The sequence below is a fragment of the Somniosus microcephalus genome, chromosome 4, assembly GCF_052327205.1.
Source record: "Somniosus microcephalus isolate GS21.2 chromosome 4, FLI_Smic_1.0, whole genome shotgun sequence".
NCBI classification, from domain to species: domain Eukaryota; kingdom Metazoa; phylum Chordata; class Chondrichthyes; order Squaliformes; family Somniosidae; genus Somniosus; species Somniosus microcephalus.
The window spans coordinates 217,344,923-217,359,494 of record NC_140990.1 but is presented as its reverse complement, the minus strand read 5'-3'; the positions used below and the strand labels follow the sequence as shown (position 1 = coordinate 217,359,494).

Sequence of the window (14,572 nt, the reverse complement as noted above, 5' to 3'; positions counted from 1 at the left end):
ATTAGCTCTGATGATGTGGAATCTGTATGGGTAGAACTGAGAAATACCAAGGGGCAGAAAACATTAGTGGGAGTGGTATATAGACCTTCAAACAGTAATGCAGAGGTTGGGGATGGCATTAAAAGAGAAATTAGAGAAGCGTGCAATAAGGGCACAGCAGTCATCATGGGTTACTTTAATCTACATATAGATTGGGCTAACCAAATTAGTAACAATACTGTGGAGGAGGAATTCCTGGAGAGTTTAAGGGATGGTTTCCTGGACCAATAGGTCGAGGAACCAACCAGAGATCAGGCCATCTTAGACTGGGTATTATGTAACGAGAAAGGATTAATTAGCAATCTTGTTGTACGAGGCCCCTTGGGTCGGAGCGATCATAATATGATCGAATTCTTCATTAAGATGGAGAATGAAGTAGTCGACTCAGAGACTAGGGTCCTAAATTTAAATAAAGGAAACTACGACGGTCTGAGGCGTGAGTTGGGTAGGATTGATTGGGGTATGTCACTCAAAGGCTTGACGGTGGATAGGCAATGGCAAACATTCAAAGACCGCATGGATGAACTACAGAATTTGTTCATCCCAGTTTGGCATAAAAATAAAACAAAAAAGGTGACTCAACCGTGGCTAACAAGGGAAATTAGGGATAGCATAAAATCCAGTAAGAGGACATATAAATTGGCCAGAAAAAGCAGTAAACCTGAGGATTGGGAACAGTTTAGGGTTCAACAAAGGAGGACAAAGGGATTAATTAAGAAAGGGAAAATAGAATATGAGAGTAAGCTCGCAGGGAACATAAAAACTGACTGTAAAAGCTTTTATAGATATGTGAACAGAAAAAGATTGGTGAAGTCAAGCGTAGGTCCCTTGCAGTCAGAATCAGGGGAATTTATAATGGGGAACAAAGAAATGGCAGACCAATTAAATACATATTTTGGTTCTGTCTTCACAAAGGAGGACACAAATAACCTCCCAGAGATGTCAGGGAACATAGGGTCTGATGAAAGGGAAGAACTGAAAGAAATCAGTATTTGTAGGGAAATGGTGTTAGGGAAATTGATGGGATTGAAGGCCGATAACTCCCCAGGGCCTGATAATCTACATCCTAGGGTACTTAAGGAAGTGGCCCTAGAAATAGTAGATGCATTGCTGATCATCTTCCAGCATTCGATGGAATCTGGAACAGTACCCATGGATTGGAAGGTAGCTAATGTTACCCCACTATTCAAAAAAGGTGGTAGTGAGAAAACGGCGAATTACAGACCGGTAAGCCTGACATCGGTAGTGGGGAAAATGCTGGAGTCCATTATAAAAGATGTAATAGCAGAGCACTTGGAAAACAGTGACAGGATCGGACAAAGTCAACATGGCTTTACAAAAGGTAAATCGTGCTTGACTAATCTAATGGAATTTTTTGAGGATGTAACTGGTAAAATAGATAAGGGAGAACCAGTGGATGTGGTGTATTTGGACTTTCAGAAGGCTTTCGATAAGGTCCCGCATAAGAGATTAGCGTGTAAAGTTAAGGCACATGGGATTGGGGACAAGGTATTGACTTGGATAGAGAACTGGTTGGCAGACAGAAAGCAAAGAGTTGGAATAAACGGGTCTTTTTCCGAGTGGCAGGCAGTGACTAGTGGGGTACCGCAGGGATCGGTCCTTGGACCCCAGCTATTCACAATATATATTAATGATCTAGACAAGGGAACTAGATGTAATATCTCCAAATTTGCAGATGACACAAAGCTGGGTGGGCGTGTGTGCTGTGAGGAGGATGCTGTGAGAAAGTTATCCACCTTGGTGGCAAAAACAGGAAGGCAGATTATCTGAATGGCAATAGATTGGGAGAAGGAGAAGTGCAACGAGACCTGGGTGTCCTTGTGCACCAGTCGCTGAAGGTAAGCATGCAGGTGCAGCAGGCGGTTAAGAAGGCAAATGGCATGTTGGCCTTCGTAGCGAGAGGGTTCGAGTACAGGAACAAGGATGTCTTGCTGTAGTTATACAGGGCCTTGGTGAGACCACATCTTGAGTATTGTGTGCAGTTTTGGTTGCCTTATCTGAGGAAGGATGTTCTTGCCATGGAAGGAGTTCAGCGAAGATTCACCAGGCTAATACCTGGGATGGCAGGAATGACGTATGAGGAGAGATTGGGTCCATTGGGCTTGTATTCACTGGAGTTTAGAAGAATGAGAGGGGATCTCATTGAAACCTATAAAATTCTGACAGGACTGGACAGACTAGATGCAGGAAGGATGTTCCCGGTGGTCGGGGAGTCCAGAACCAGGGGTCACAGTCTAAGGATAAGGGGTAGGCCATTTAGGACAGAAATGAGAAGGAATTTCTTCACCCAGAGAGTGGTGAACCTGTGGAATTCTCTACCACAGAAGGCAGTAGAGGCCAATACATTAAATATATTCAAAAAGGAGTTGGATATATTTCTTAAGGCAAAAGGGATCAAGGGGTATGGGGAGAAAGCAGGGACCGGGTGCTGAATTTGGATGATCAGCCATGATCGCATTGAATAGCGGAGCAGGCTCGAGGGGCCGAATGGCCTACTCCTGCTCCTATCTTCTATGTTTCTATGCAAGTTTTTCATTACTTTACACTCTAATTATTAACTTCTCATTAAAAAAAGGTTACAAACCACTCATTTAATGCTTTCTTCAGTGTGCTTACAAACACTTCATTGTGATAACCTCTTAAAACAAATCTCCCATTATAGCATTGTCTTGTTACAGATCTTTTTGTTATTACAATTATCTCATCCGGTCCCCTTATGCTGCACAAGACTTTAAATCTTTCAGCGTAATTACCTCGCAGCAGATGGGCAATTAGCCCAACTTTTCATCAGCATGTTGATTTGAATGAGGAGGTGAACGACACAGTGAAGCCTGTGTGTAGTCGGAACTTGACAGATTGCAAGTTCGGAATTAGCGCAAGCGCTTGAACTTGCGGTCAGTTTCAAAGGCGGTATGATGGTGTACTCTGAGAGTATGATGTCATACTGACTGCAAATTCGGGGCCAATATCTATAAAATGCACACACACAAATCACAACAGCACTACATAGTTGCACAACAAATGTAGGATATATCATCAGTTAGAGATATCCAGGTGCTTAAGTGCCGAAGGCTGCAGACAAATGGGAATCAAAACAAATACTAGCTTTTGTAATGTTTTGTAAAGTAATGCAAGATGCACATTTTTTCTGAACTTGATTTAATTTATAGATTTGTTTCCCTTGTTCAATGTGCATAAATTATCAACTAACCTGCAGTAAAAATTATACTGCAAGAAAAGATCATCTTATGATCTCAGTCATTTACTGTGTATCACAAATACAATATTGTTTTAAGACCAGGTGGTTCACTATGAAAAAGATAAGCACTTTAAAAGAAAAGATTTCACACAATAATGACTTAATAAAAATATAACTGCTCCCCAATGGCTCAGGGAGATTATACAGTGAATATCTGACCCAGTACATAATACCTGATCTGTGCTGAGTTAGCTAATCTCAGTTAGGGCAGTATTAGAGTGCTACAACTGGCTTCAGCAGTACTGGATTAAGGGTAAGGAAATTGGGCAGCATACCCACTCTTGATTGCTATCCATCAACCCACTGGAAGTGCACGTGTGTGGGTATCAGACGAGAATAAGTTCAAGCTCAATTGTGATAATACTGAGCTTCAACCGCATCATTATGAGACTTAAATGTAAATAATGGCATGCTTAGGCAAGGTGCCAAAGAGCGATCGATGCTGGTAGAGGCGTATCCTAACCAGGGTTCAACGTCTTCAGGAGAGGATGGGAGGAGTGAAAATTGATGGGAAAAAATTGCTAAGAAAAAATATAAGAACATTATATTGGTGGTATTAGATTATTGGAATGATTAAATAATTGTAAGGAATCCTTAAGTCACAAGTTTTGCAGTTTTGAGTAGCTCAATAAGGTCTTTTGCATCAGTGAAAGAGCATTTATAACATAGCAATTATTTTTTTTAATGTAAATTAGAATGCGTCATATGATGGAGGCCAATAAATGCAGACTTTGTCTTCACTTCCGCTGCGGTTAGTTATCATTTACCTGGGTGGTAATATTATCACTAACATTCAATTATTATTTAACTTACCATTAAAACTAGTTTCATAAGTTCTTTCCAAGTCTTATCTACAGCAGTAAACCGTCTTCCCTCTTCAGGCATCTGGGCCATGATGTCAGGGGAGCTGAAAATAGGCTCCAGGTATAGCCAGGTTGCCTGTACTTTTAAGCATTCATCCATGATCTCCTGCAGCAGCAATAATTTACTTTCCCATATCCTGTGTTACACAAAACAGACATTTGGACTTACATTATTTTTTGGGTATGTGATTTTCTAACTACAGTCCTATTTTTCTTGCTTTCTGATTTTTGTATAGCACGAACCCCATGTCAGGTAGGAACATAAAGCAAAATAGTAAAATATTCTACAGGCACATAAAAGAAAAAAGAAAGGGTTCTGACGAAGGGTCATCGACCTGAAACGTTAACTCTGTTTCTCTTTCCACAGATGCTGCCTGACCTGCTGAGTATGTCCACCATTTTCTCTCTTTATTTCAGATTTCCAGCATCCGCAGTATTTTGCTTTTGTATTAAAAAAAAGGAAAGTCGGGATGGGAATAGGGTCACTAAGGGATGGACAGGATAAAATCACAGGCCGCGATAGCAAAATGGTAGAAATATTAAATAATTACTTTGCTTCAGTATTTACCAAGGAAACAGACATCGGAAGATGAGATTAGAAATGATATAACCACATTTAAAATAAAAAGAGAAGAAATATTAAATAAACAAATCAAACTACAAGGATAAGACCCCTGGTCCGGATGGATTGCATCCGCGCATTTTAAAAGAATCTAGAGAAGATATAGCAGAGGCACTATAACACTTATTTAATAATTCTTTAGAAAAAGGTGTAGGGCCAGAGGACTGGTGGATAGCAAACATTATACCTATATTTAAGAAGGGAGATAGACAATATCCCCCGAAAGCTGCACTGCCTCCTGCCTCCCCCATTCAAATTTTTGTGCATGCACTGTATCTACAATGTAAAAGCCGGTGAGCAGCCTGCACGGGACCTTGCAGATGACTGTGTGGCCGCGTGCGCACGTGCAGAGCTCAGCAAGAACATTGGAGCTAGAACATATCCAGGGAACTGTAGACCAGTCAGCTTAACCTCGGCGGTAGGGAAAATATGGAATCCCGACTAAAGGAAAAATAGAAAAACATCTAGAAACCAAAAATAAAATAATGAAAAGTCAGTATGGATTTCGAAAGGGAAAGTCTTGCTTGACCAGCCTCACTAAATTCTTTGAAGAGGTAACAGAGAGAGTAGACAAGGGTAATGCAATTTATCTAGATTTCCAAAACGCCTCGATAAGGTGCAACATAATAGATTAATGAATCAGGTCAAAGCATGCACAGTCAGGGGACAAGTAGCAGAATGGATAGCTAGCTGACAGCAAGACAGAAAGCAGAGAGTAGGGGTCAAAGGTAGCTATTCAGAGTGGCAGAACGTGAAAAGTGGGGTCCTACAAGGATCAATGCTGGGACCACTGTTGGTCACCATTTACAACAACAACAACAACGTGTATTTATATATTGCCCTTAACATATTAAAACATCCCAAGGTGCTTCACAGAACATTATAAACAAATTTGGCACCAAGCCACATAAGGAGATATTAGGGCAGATGACCAATGCATGGTCAAAGAGGTAGATTTTAAGGAATCTTAAAGGAGGAGAGAGAAGTAGAAAGGCGGAGAGGTTTAGGCAGGATATTCCAGAACTTAGAGCCTTGGCAGCTAATATTTATATTAACAATTAAGACTTTAGAATCAAAAACACAATTTCTAAATTTGCGACTGACACCAAATTGGGGGAGGGGATAGTCAACACTGAGGAGAACTGCAACAAATTACAAAAAGACGTTAATGAACTTGCAGAATGGGCATATAATTGCCAAATTAATTTCAGCATAGATAAGTGTGAAGTATTACATTTTGGTAAGAAAAATAAGGAGGTCACATATTACTTGGAAAATAAGAATCTAAATGGGGTAGAAAAGCAAAGGGTATCTCGGAATACAAATACACAAATCACTAAAACTAGCGGAGTGGGCCTTTGGCGTAGCGGTAGCAACCCCGCCGCTGGGCCAGAAGGCGTAGGGTTTCGAACCCCGCTCCAGATAGTCCTGGCAAGTGGAGTCGGAGCTCCGGCTCTAAATTCTGGGTTGACATCCAGCGGGATACTTGCGTCCGTGGGTGTGGGTGGCCCCCCCCTCGTATGGGTTGTGGGAGCCCGTAAAACCCTCCCGCCATAGGACTAACCACCCTAATGGCTGGTACGAAGATGGTTACGGTCACGGAAGGAGCGTTAATCGCAGCCAGAAATCCTTCCACCACTTCATACAGTTCCCCAAAGGGAACAGTATGAAGACACGTACAACGACGACTAAAACTAGCGACACAGCTTAATAAGGCCATAAAAATGCAAACCAAGCACTAGGGTTTATTTCTAGAGGGATAGAATTGAAAAGTAGTAAAGTTATGCTAAACTTGTATCGAACCTTGGTTAGACCATACTTGGAGTACTGCGAACAATTCTGGTCGCCATATTATAAAAAGAATATAGAGGCACTGGAGACGGTGCAAACAAGATTTACAAGGATGATACCAGAAATGCGAGGTTATACCTGTTAGGAAAGGATGAACAGGCTGGGTCTCTTTTCTCTTTAAAAGAGAAGGCTGAAAGGTGGCCGAATAGAGGTCTTTAAAATTATGAAAGGTTTTGATGGAGTAGACATGGAGGGGCCGATTTTCCCGCAGGTGCAGGGAATTGTCGGGTTCCCCGAATGTTGGGGTTCCGACACGAATCTAAATGGGTCTGCCAGCTGGATGCAATTTTCGCACAATTGGCCAATTAATTTCCAGCGTGTGGGCACCCTTGCTAATTGACTATTTGTAGTCAGAAAGCCCCACAGTATGATGTCATCATTCGTGGTACTTTAAAAGTCTACAGCAAGCTTTTCAACCTCTGCAGGCTTCCCAACGAGCCGTCCAGTATGGCAGAGGAGCCTGCGTCAGCTGTTGCCAGTGGCAGACCCCGAGCTGCCGCCAAATTTGACGAAACGTCACTGCAGACATTAGTGGATGGGGTTAGGGCCCACAGGGAGGTCGTCTTCCCTAGGTCAGGGAGGAAGAGGCCTCCCAATGAGACCAGGGCTGCTTGGATGGAGGTGGCAGCAGAGGTGAACTCTCAGAGAGTCACCAGAAGAACATGGATGCAGTGCAGGAAGCGATTCCATGACCTTCACCGTACAGGAAAAGTAAGTATGAAGTTTCCATCACCCTCAACCTGATCCCCATTGCCTTTCCCCAACAGCACTCAGCTTCAGCACTCTCTTCCTCCACATCCCACTTCACAGTCACATCCATGCACCCTTACCCATTCCCTCCCTCTCTATGCTCACATTCACATAACTATTCCACCATGCAGCCCTCACACTGCCTCTCACTCTGATGCTTGGAACACAACTGACAACACACAGGGAGGGCTCTTGGTCTTGCAGCCTCACACCATCTTTGTCTCCTAAGTATCTATGCTATGCAATCTCTAAACTCACTCCTGCACTCTCACTCAAACTCCACTTGTCTCCCTCATTGCAGGAAAAGAGCTCACAACAGGAGAGAGCGAGCGAGGACCGGAGGAGGACCACCCTCAATTGCCCACCTGACCCCCTGGGAGGAAGCAGTGATGGCGATTGCTGGGGCTGACGTGCCTGCGGAAGCTGGGGAAGGAGAGACAGGAGCAAGCCCGCAAGCTGGTGACAGAATAGTTTTCCATCTCTCTCATTGACATAGCATGAGTTGCTGTTATGATTCTGAAGCTACATCATTTGGACTTATCAGCATCTGCAAAATCCAATGTGCATGTAGCCTTGGCATCACATCTCTAAGTCTTTCCTTTACTCCCCCACAGGACCATCCAGAGCCCCCGTCCCCACTGTCGAGGAGGAAGAGGCTGTGCAGCCAGACTCCTCAGAGGAAGCTCCAACCTCTGAGGGCGCAGCGTCAGCAGAAGTAAGCGCACCCAGCACCAGCGCAGACACTCACACCTTGGGGGGACCTTCGGGACATAGAGTAGTGTTGTCACCTGGTGTATCACAGCTCACAAGTGAGCATCAGCAGATTGTGGAGACAGGGACAGCAATGGAGAGTCCTCGTCAGAGGGCGCAAGCCTCTGCCAGCTCAGCTCAGCTGCATGTCGACCCTATGCCTCTGGGTCCATCCGCAAGAGAAGAGGTGATGGATCTCCATGCACAGATGCAGGAGTCTCTGGCAGGTTTTGTCTCCAGGGTCGCTGCGAGTGTGGAGCGAATGGAGGAGTCCATAGCGAACATGAGCAGAGCCTTAGTGGAGTCATTGGCGCATGAACGCATCACCACGGAAAGGATGGCTACCTCCGTGGTAAGGCTGGCTACCGCCAAGGAGAGGAGGGCTGCGGCCGAGGAGAGGAGGGCTACGGCCGAGGAGAGGAGGACTACGGCCGAGGAGAGGAGGGCTACGGCCATGGAGGAGCTTAGTCGCCAGGGTATAGAAAACATGGTGAGTGCTCAGAATAGAATGACATCCCTTGAGGAGCGATGGCCATCTATTGAGCACCGAAACCAGACCTTCATGGAAGTCCTTCTGAGCAGGACTTCCAGTGCAGATACGGGTCCCCATGGCCCCCCTGATGTGCAGCAAGGTGCTCTCCAGCCACTTGCAGGCGCTGAGGGGGAGCTGACCCATGAGAGGGAGGTTGTTGGCACACCTCAAGGAAGTGGGGGCTCCTCTCCACGCGCTCACACTTCCATTGCACTTCAGAGCCCTCGGTCAGAGCCCCGCCGGAGTCCACACCCAAGTGAGATAGGCGTTTCAACCCCTGCACAGCCACAGGAGCAGCAGACTGCTGGCGAGCCCTCACAGGCTCGCCACCCCAGAGTACGCCCGCCAAAGGTGTCGAGACAGGAGCAGCAGGAAAGTGAGCAAGGGGCCTCCACATCTGCTGAAGCCACAGGGGTACCACGACGTAGGAGCACGCATAAGAGAAAAATAAAGCACCACTGATCACAAGGATAGACACTTGGGTGAAAAGTTTTGTATATACTTTTAATGCCATCAGTTACTTGTACATATAAAATCTGATGGCAACTGCTGCAGTTGTGGCGTCTGTCGTTTGGCGAATGGGGATTTCACATTGAGGCCTTAGAATTACTTGCAGATGTCAGCAAGCTGGTCAAATAGGTAGAAATGCGCAGGGATGGGCCACTGTCCATGGTCAGGTAAGAAGCAGCGAGGCTACAGTGTTTGACGTACCAGTGTGATATCCGAGTAGTAAGGTCAGAAACTGAGAGAAGCGACATATTAGGAACAAAACCCAACTGTTTAATTACCCGGTGTACCAGAGAAACATCTCTTACAGGCTGCAAGCAAAACACACATTTCTTACTGCACGATGGCAAGATGGAGGATTCACCTCTGAGTCATACCCATAATGCAATGCCACATTACCTTAATAACTGGTGTACCAGGACATTGACTACATGACCCATTACCTTAAATACTGGTGAATGTGAATCCTTAGTATTTGGCTCCATCTGGTGGATAACTTAAACATTACATCCCAGATTACTATAACCAGGCTAAGCAAATCTGGCCAGGATGAGTGCGTTCCTTGCATTCCGGCCAGCAATGTTCTCGCGTAATGGTGCCGCTGGTTGATGGGCCTCTGCAGGATGCTTGTTTTCGGCCGCCTCCTCCTCCTCTTCCTCCTCCTCAGCATCATCCTCAGCATCATCCTCATCCGAGGCGGCTCTGTGAGGAGCCTCTTGGTCCTGTGGAATCTGCAAGCCATGACGCTGTGCCATGTTGTGAAGCACACAGCAAACCACGACGATTTTGGAGACCCTGGCTGCTGAGTACTGTAGGGCTCCACCTGATCTATCGAGGCATCTGAAGCGCATCTTCAGCAATCCGATGGTTTGCTCGATAATGCATCTAGTGGAAATGTGGCTGGAGTTGTAGCGCTCCTCAGCTTCGTTGGCTGGTCTCCTCAACGGCGTCATTAGCCAAGTCCGCAGGGGAGATCCCTTGTCTCCAAGTAGCCATCCCTGAAGTTCGTCTGGTGGACTGAATAGCGGAGGCACAGTAGACTGGCGTAGTCTGAGGGAGTCATGGCAGCTGCCAGGGTACTTGGCACAAACATGCAAAATCTCCTTCTTGTGGTCACACACCAGCTGAACGTTAAGGGAGTGGAAGCCTTTGCGGTTGACAAAAACTCCTGGATTGCAGTGGGGTGCCCTAAGGGCCACATGTGTGCAGTCAATGACGCCCTGCACCCTTGGAAAGTCTGCCAGCTGAGTTAATCCAAGCGCTCGCGCCTCACACTTGCGCGATCCCTGGTGAAATGGATGTGATTATGCGCGAGGGCAAAGAGGGCATCGGTTACCTGTGTGATGCAAGTGTGTGTGGCCGCCTGGGAGATGCCACTGATGTCTGCTGCTGATCCCTGGAAGGAGCCCGAGGCAAAAAAGTTGAGTGCGGTGGTGACTTTGATGGCCACTGGTAAGGAGTGTCGACCTGGTGCTCTGGGCTCCAGGTCTTGCTGCAGCATTGCGCAGATGTCAGTCACTACCTCTCGCGAAAGTCGGAGCCGCCTTTGGCACTGCTGCTCAGTCATGTTGAGGTAGCTCACCCTGTGTCTGTAAACCATGTTTGGGGGGTATCTCCTGCGCCGACAGCCTTCCATGCGCTGGCCCCTTCTGGCCTGTGCTGCCTCAGGTGGGTGAGCCGCAGCCTGTTGCTCCTGCTGCTGCTGCTGTTGCTGGTGCTGCTGTTGCTGGAACTGCGCAGCCTCCTCGGCTGTTGGAGATCCTCTAATGCCAAGAAGGGAAGGAAAAAAAGGCCTCCCATGCTTCTGGTAGATGCCTCCGTTGAGGAAGCGCTGAGTGAGGGTGGTGAGAGGGGCTTCCCAGGAGCTCACACTGGAGAAGTGTGTGAGGCTCCAACCTTCCACAGCTGTGCCTAAGCCTTGAACAAGTTGCCCCAAGCCTGAAACAACAAGGTCCTGCAACCTACAAATGCTGTCTGATTAAAGCTCTTCTTTCCTGATTGACCTGCAGCTGACAGTAAGCAAACTGACATTCTTCACGCCAGGTTTCATCAGCGGTGTTCCCACCAGGCGTGGTTTACATGGGGAAAGGCTGAAAATTGCAAGGGCCCCTTAAAATGGCATTATAGATGCCAATTATTGCTGATTAGGCTCCCGACGACCAGTCCCGCCTGCAGCGGGCGGGACTGATTCGGGTCGCATTGAAACGCCGGGGCAAAAGTCGGACAGGGCAGGAAATCAGGCGGGGGGGGGGGGGGGAGGTCGCGACCCCCTTTTTTTGCGATTTCCCCCCCCCCACATGCCTGAAACCCCGCCTGACGGCTCCAGGAAAATCGAGGCCAGAGAGAGTGTTTTCACTTGTAGGGAAGAGCAAAACTAGAGGCCAGCAATATAAGATAGTCACCAAGAAATAAAATAGGGAATTCAGAAGAAACTTCTTTACCCAGAAAGTGATAAGAATGTGGAGCTCAGTACATAGAAACATAGAAGATAGGAGCAGGAGTAGGCCATTCGGCCCCTCGAGCCTGCTCCGCCATTCAATGCGATCATGGCTGATCATCCAAATTCAGTACCCGGTCCCTGCTTTCTCCGCATATCGCTTGATCCCTTTAGCCTTAAGAAATATATCCAACTCCTTCTTGAATATATTTAATGAATTGGCCTCTACTGCCTTCTGTGGTAGAGAATTCCACAGGTTCACCACTCTCTGGGTGAAGAAATTCCTCCTCATTTCTGTCCTAAATGGCTTACCCCTTATCCTTAAACTGTGACCCCTGGTTCTGGACTCCCCGACCATCAGGAACATCCTTCCTGCATCTAGTCTGTCCAGTCCTGTCAGAATTTTATAAGTTTCAATGAGATCCCCTCTCATTCTTTTAAACTCCCGAGTATAAGCCCAATCGACCCAATCTCTCCTCATACGTCATTCCTGCTATCCCAGGTATCAGCCTGGTGAATCTTCGCTGAGCTCCTTCCATGGCAAGGACATCCTTCCTCAGATAAGGTGACCAAAACTGCACACAATACTCAAGATGTAGTCTCACCAAGGCCCTGTACAGCTGCAGCAAGACATCCTTGTTCCTGTACTCAAACCCTCTCGCTATGAAGGTCAACATACCATTTGCCTGCTGCACCTGCATGCTTACCTTCAGCGACTGGTGCACAAGGACACCCAGGTCTCGTTGCACATCCCCTTCTCCCAATCTATTGCCATTCAGATAATAATCTGCCTTCCTGTTTTTGACACCAAAGTGGATAACCTCACATTTATCCACGTTATATTGCATCTGCCATGCTTCTGCCCAATCACCCAACCTGTCCAAATCATCCTGGAGTTTCTCGGCATCCTCCTCACAGCACACACGCCCATCCAGCTTTGTGTCGTCTGCAAACTTGGAGATATTACATCTAGTTCCCTTGTCTAGATCATTAATATATATTGTGAATAGCTGGGGTCCAAGGACCGATCCCTGCGGTACCCCACTAGTCACTGCCTGCCACTCAGAAAAAGACCTGTTTATTCCAACTCTTTGCTTTCTGTCTGCCAACCAGTTCTCTATCCAAGTCAATACCTTGTCCCCAATCCCATGTGCCTTAACTTTACACGCTAATCTCTTATGCGGGACCTCATCGAAAGCCTTTTGAAAGTTCAAATACACCACATCCACTGGTTCTCCCTTATCTATTTTACCAGTTACATCCTCAAAAAATTCCAGTAGATTAGTCAAACACGGTTTACCTTTTGTAAATCCATGTTGACTTTGTCTGATCCTGTCACTGTTTTCCAAGTGCTCTGCTATTACATCTTTCATAATGGACTCTAGCATTTTCCCCACTGCCGATGTCAGGCTTACCGGTCTGTAATTCCCCGTTTTCTCTCTACCACCTTTTTTGAATAGCGGGGTAACATTAGCTACCCTCCAATCAATGGGTACTGTTCCAGATTCCATCGATTGTTGGAAGATGATCAGCAATGCATCTACTATTTCTAGGGCCACTTCCTTAAGTACCCTAGAGGATGTAGATTATCAGGCCCTGGGGATTTATCGGCCTTCAATCCCGTCAATTTCCCTAACGCCATTTCCCTACAAATACTGATTTCTTTCAGTTCCTCCCTTTCATCAGACCCTATGTTCCCCGACATCTCTGGGAGGTTATTTGTGTCCTCCTTTGTGAAGACAGAACCAAAATATGTATTTAATTGGTTCGCCATTTCTTTGTTCCCCATTATAAATTCCCCTGATTCTGACTGCAAGGGACCTACGCTTGACTTCACCAATCTTTTTCTCTTCACATATCTATAAAAGCTTTTACAGTCAGTTTTTATGTTCCCTGCAAGTACCACAAGGCGTGGTTGAGGCGAATAGTATAGATGCATTTAAAGGGAGGCTAGATAAGCATACGAGGGAGAAGGGAATAGAGGGTTATGCTGATAAAGTTAAATGAGGAAAGCTGGGAGGAGGCTTGAGTGGAGCATAAACGCCAGTATGGACTGGTTGGGCCGAATGGCCTGTTCCTCTGTGCTGTATATTATATGTAATTCTATGTAATTTTATTACATTAAAGGTGCTATATAAATATAAGTTGTTGTTGTTGTTGTTGTAATACCCTGCTTCAGGCCTCCACCCAAGCCCAAGCCACTCTTGAGCCAACAGATAGGAGGTATCAGGTAGCAAACTTGTAAAGTATCACTTTCTAACTTTTTTCCCAACGTTGTTGGAAAGTACCTGGCCTCCTCTCAGAGCAGTTGTCACTGTCTAACAGTGTCACTGAGAGTGGTAACATGTACTCAGTCACTCTGTGGTACTGTACACTGGTGCTACAATTCACACCACCACCATACCTTCAGGCTTATCTACATCAAGTTCCCAAGTGGTTAAATAGGCATTTTGGAGTCATGGCAAGGGAGAAAATAACATTTCAATCTGTGTAATGTTATGGAGAATAAAGAACATTAGAAAATAAACAAAAGCAAAGTAAGAGATACAAAGACAATAATCAGGGGAAAAAATATCAGGGAAATTAAAGGAAATATTTGGTGATATTTGTAGTATTAATGAATAGAGCCCCTTAAAAATGAGAAAAGTATGTTTTTCAGAGCTTTCAATTTTATTTACAATCTTTCAGTCAGAAAGAGTGCAAATCCTGAGACTGCAGTAGGAGCTTCCTACATTACAACAGTGACTACACTTCAAAAATACTTCATTGGCTGTAAAGCGCTTCGGGACATCCGGTGGTCGTGGAAGGCGTTATATAAATACAAGTCTTTCTTTCAGTCTGCCCAGTTTTGGTAGTCATCATTTACAAAAGATGCAGAGCTATTGGAGAGGCTTCCCAGAAACACGATAATAATGATAGCAGGCCTTAAATTTATGAGTTA

At 45.7% G+C, this 14,572-nt stretch overlaps 1 protein-coding gene across 2 annotated transcripts in view; it reads right to left on the bottom strand.

The window, feature by feature from the left end:
* The window catches only part of dnah7 (dynein, axonemal, heavy chain 7), an 816,199-nt gene that overhangs the window by 653,413 nt on the left and 148,214 nt on the right, over window positions 1-14,572 (bottom strand). For both annotated transcript variants that reach the window (XM_085985836.1, XM_085985837.1), the window contains exon 18: window positions 4,133-4,319. In XM_085985836.1, the coding sequence (XP_085841962.1) occupies window positions 4,133-4,319 (187 nt within the window). The remainder of the gene's footprint in view (window positions 1-4,132; window positions 4,320-14,572) is intronic.